The following is a 4,747-nucleotide window of genomic DNA, read 5'->3' as shown; positions in this document are numbered from 1 at the left end:
ATATATAGAAATATAAATAAATTAATTTTAAAAAATAATTAAATTTCTATATAAAAAAACAGATTTAAACGCAACTAATAAAAGGCATAAAGAGAGACAATGGTTTCCCTCCGGCCAAAATCAAACAAACAATCAAGGTTACCCTCTCCCAACCAAAAGTAGTGATAGACTAGAAATGAATTGAAGGACCTACAAATTTGAAAATAACAGAATTCTTGCTATAAACAATGTGGAAAGCAGAGTAGGAGAGATCCATCATTAAAATAAATATAAAGTGATTATAGCAACTACCTTTTTGTTTTTTTTATTTATTTATTTGATAATGAAATATATACCTCATCAATTACAAAAAATCCACAAAAAGAAATAATCTTGATATCTTAAAAAATGATACGAAAATAATAATAAAAACAAAAATGGAAAACATGAGGACGGTGACTATTTCTCACACGGAAACTCTTACACACAATTTTATTGGTGACCTAACAACGTTCACTATTTATTATTGAATTTGAACTGCATTGCATGCAACTCTCTCTCGCACCAAACTAACAAGAGAGAGAGAGAGAGAGAGAGAGAGAGAGAGAGCATGTCCCTATAATTAAATGGTGCAGTTGGCTGGTGCATAGGGGTGCTGTGTCCTGCAAATAACGGAGCACAAACACAGAGACAGAAGGAAGGCCAAGGACAAGCCTTTCTATATTCATACCAAACAAGCTCAAACATCCTGACGAGAAATTAACGATTGTTTTTGTAATTACTTTCAAGATTCACTCTATGGCTGCTCTAACGGCTGTGAAGAGGAAAGGGAAGAAAAATACGGATCAAGCCCAGAAGAAACAAGGGAAGATCACGAAAGATGAGATCAGCCAAGGAAAAGCTACTAAACGGTGTGATTTAGTCTCGTTTTGGGAGCTGCCCGAGTACTTGAAGGATAATGAGTTCATCTTGAGTTACTACAGAGCAGATTGGCCTCTCAAAGAAGCTCTCTTTAGCATTTTTCGTTGGCATAATGAAACCCTCAATGTTTGGACGTAAGTAATTATTCTCTCTTTTAGTTTTGAGATGGAAATTTAGTGCTTGATTATTGAGTTAGTTAGTTAACAATTTCTTTTCTTTTTAATCGTTTTTTGGGTTTTAATTACATTTTGCAGGCATCTTCTTGGTTTCTTGTTGTTTGTGGGGTTGACTATGGCGAATTTAATGCAAGTGCCTCAGGTTGCGGATCTACTTGGCTTGTTAACCAGGTAATTTGTTGTGTAAATCTTACTTTTTTTCTTCTTTTTTATTCCAGTATGAACAAAGTATACCGATTACTACCAATTACAGAGAAAAATCCTATAATATTATGTGGACTCTCCATTTTTCTTGTAATTCAGAAGCTTAAGATGGGATTTGAAGAAATTTTGTAACTTCAGTTTGATTTCCTTTTCTATGATTTTTCTCTCCTTTTTCTTACAGCAACTACAAATTTCTTTGAGACCTTCACACTTGGCTTTCTGTTCTTATCAGATTCACTAACCGTTAAATTAAACAGCTAATTGGAAAATTAACCAAAGAGGAAAAATAAATTTGGGGGGGGGGGTGGAAAATTGAAAAAAAAAGGGCATTTTGTTTTCTTGGGGGATAATCAGGTAGAAGATTATTTAGGAGAGGGAGGAAATTATGCTTTGAGATTAATATTAGTGAATAAGTTTGTGTGGGTTCCTTTTTGAAGAAAATCACTTACGTTAAGTATTGCCAAATTTTCATGTCAAGAATTAAGAAATATTACTGTCTATGTAAAATGATGGAAATGTTCCATTAAGTCATCTCGATGTTCTTTAACAAATTATGGTGATAATTGAAATTGCTAAGCCTTGCAATATTTTTACAGGTCAATTCTTACTAGTTCACAAAGAAATGTTTCTTATAATTCAAAGGATTTCTATTTGGTAAGTTGCCTCATATTAGATAAGAAACGCATTCTTCCCTTCTCCAGTTGTGAATTGATTTCTCATATTATCTAACACCAAAAATGTTTCAGGGGACAACACAACTGCTAGATTTGGAGCACATATCACCCGTGGAAATGGATGTTTTGTCGGCAACCCCGTGGCCATTCTATGTATTCCTAGGTGGTTCTATGTTCTGCCTCCTCTCAAGTACCATTTGTCACCTCTTTTGTTGCCATTCACACCATTTGAACATTCTCTTGTTGCGAATGGACTATGTTGGCATCGCCACGATGATCATCACTTCATTTTTCCCTCCAATCTATTATATCTTCCAATGCGAACCACACTGGCAATTTATCTACCTTGGTGGTGTCACTGCACTGGGAATGTTCACTATAGTAACACTACTTTCTCCATCACTATCGACTGGAAAGTTTCGTTCTTTTCGAGCCTTCCTCTTCTCTTCCATGGCACTCTTTGGCCTTATCCCAGCAGCCCACGCAATATTTGTCAACTGGAGCAACCCCAAGCGCGACACCATTTTGGCTTACGAGTCTGCCATGGCTATATTTTACTTGACTGGAACCGGGTTTTACGTCACTAGGTTTCCAGAGAGATTGAAGCCTGGATGGTTCGACCTAACAGGACACAGCCATCAAGTTTTTCATGTTTTTGTGGTATTAGGAGCTTTGGCTCATTATGGTGCCACACTTTCATTCTTGGAGTATCGCAGTCATGTTGGATGTGGAGCAAATCTACAACATGTACTATAGAAATTCATTAATATGTTTTATTATGAAGTTTGTGTTTGATTCATTTAAGTGGGAAATATATTCATTTGTTAGAATTCTCACTTAAACTGGAATAGTAGTGTCTATAATGTTTTATACTTGTGCTAGTGTGACAATCATTTTAGCAGATGGGCTATTGCCTATATGATTCAAAAGAAAACAGTCTGGAGTTCATGATGCATGGGAAAATGAATCAAGATTAACTTGTAATTGTAATTTTCTCTGATCAATCCAATCTATTGAGCAACTCTTCCTGTCATTTCCTTGCAGACAAAGTTTAGCTGTGTGAAATCCAAAATTTCTGCCCCTAATTTGGACATTTGACATAGTGCATGTATTATCCAAGGTTCGTTTTGGTTCCAAATTCCAGAAATTCAAAGAGATCCTTCCTTCAAGCGGCTCTTTGTTTATTACAATCTAACTGGCCTTCTGGATTATAGTGAAGTCAAATTCCTTCCATTACTGCACATACTTGAATTAAAGTTAGGTACCTCCAATACATTTGCACCAAAATGATAATGTTTCAGAAGAGATTAATGTAGATAGAACAATTAAATTATTCAGTCAAGGTTAACCAGGTACAATCCCAGTAGCTAATGGGCCATGGTCTTAATTTTTACTCTATTTAAATGCCATAATTTAATAGAAGGATCTATAAGACTTCTACAGATTTTTCTACTGCATAGCCTTCCTTCCATTCGCCAGCCATGATCTTTTCCACTGCAAGTAGATAGTTTCTATATATATATAAACTAGATAGCTTATGTTTTTCTATCTTTCTAATCTTTATGATAAAGAAAAGTGAAGGACAGAATTTAAGTTAATCAGTAAGCTATGGCAGCCTTTAACTTTGAGAAATTATGCTTATTACTTGCAGTTTTTCTTTTTCTCCTCTTTCTCTTTCCCTCAAGTGGTCGGCACCATATCACCCTACTCTTCTCTTCTTTCAATCCCGTAAAAGCCAACGGCTCCACATCACCACCAGCATCTCCATTGCTGCATGGATTTGCTTCAACATCCATTAATACAAGTAATGAAAATGAGGCTAAGAGTCAGAAGGCGAGCCATATTGTTGAAAGTTCTTATAGCTTCTTGTGCGTGTTAGTGTTCAAACTTGCTGATTTCTTTGGGCAATGATAATTTTTTCTTGAAAGATTTCCTCACATTTTCTATGAATAGAAAAGGAGTGGCTTGGAGAGAGTGGAGGGGGGGTTTAGCTAAGGCTCCGTGCAGCTATTCAAGAAAATATTCGTTCAAAGAACTACTCGTCACAGAAGAAAGAGACCTTCATCCCCAGAGGATCACATATTGGAGCCCCTATGCTTTTCATCAGTTAGGTCTCCGAGGAAACTTCAAATTTTATTTCAAATGTTTGGCATTGAGCACTTAAAATATTTCTTGACATAGTAATGGCGCCACAATCATAGTGAATGCTTGCAATGCCAACACAAAGCAGTGGATCAGAGCCATTTTTTCATCTTTTGTCTTATGGATATCTCGGTTTACAGTCTTACAGAGAAAGGGGCAGCCCCTTGCCATCCTTGAATTTCAATACCATCTCTTTTAAGGTTTAAACATGAAACATCCGAGTAGAAATTTGAAGTCTTTAAGTTGAGGACTTCGAGTTGTGTTGTTTATTAAAGATTAATGCAATACCAATTCATTAATTCTCTCCTCCTTTTTCACAAATTAAAGTTAAATTTCATAGAAAATAGTCTTCCTATACATCTTTTTATCATAATATAACCGGACTAAATATGGCAAAAACGTACAGATATATCTCCGAGTCTCTTAAATATAAAATTTTAAAAAATATTAAAAGGGAAAAAAAGCAGGGACAATTGACCAGCTCCTGCCTGTCGGTATGTGAATTTCCATGGCACATTCCTTCGAGCTTTAACAATGTCATGCTCTTATTTCAGGCGCAGGACGTCTCAAAAGCCAATTCTAAGCTCTTCAAGAGATATGCCTTCGCGAAAGACTTATATACCCATCAAAGGCCTTGGTCCAGTTCATCTA

At 35.9% G+C, this 4,747-nt stretch overlaps 1 protein-coding gene across 1 annotated transcript; it reads left to right on the top strand.

The window, feature by feature from the left end:
- The first annotated feature begins 523 nt into the window (after positions 1-523).
- On the top strand, positions 524-2,975 carry LOC105122655 (heptahelical transmembrane protein 1-like). Its single transcript, XM_011021903.1, has 4 exons — positions 524-1,034; positions 1,155-1,247; positions 1,877-1,934; positions 2,027-2,975. Exons 1-4 carry the CDS (start codon positions 778-780, stop codon positions 2,708-2,710), a joined length of 1,092 nt encoding a protein of 363 aa, XP_011020205.1. The 5' UTR covers positions 524-777; the 3' UTR covers positions 2,711-2,975.
- Positions 2,976-4,747: the final 1,772 nt, after the last annotated feature.

This window comes from Populus euphratica, unplaced genomic scaffold (assembly GCF_000495115.2).
Source record: "Populus euphratica unplaced genomic scaffold, PopEup_1.0 scaffold20.1, whole genome shotgun sequence".
Lineage (NCBI taxonomy): Eukaryota > Viridiplantae > Streptophyta > Magnoliopsida > Malpighiales > Salicaceae > Populus > Populus euphratica.
Note: the sequence above shows the minus strand (reverse complement) of the source record. Positions and strands in the feature narration are given on the sequence as shown.

Coding starts and splice junctions, on each gene's coding strand:
- LOC105122655 (XM_011021903.1), top strand. CDS start 778: ATGGCTGCTCTAACGGCTGTGAAGAGGAAAGGGAAGAAAAATACGGAT. Junction 1,035..1,154: donor GAAACCCTCAATGTTTGGAC/GTAAGTAATTAT, acceptor TACATTTTGCAG/GCATCTTCTTGGTTTCTTGT. Junction 1,248..1,876: donor CTACTTGGCTTGTTAACCAG/GTAATTTGTTGT, acceptor ATATTTTTACAG/GTCAATTCTTACTAGTTCAC.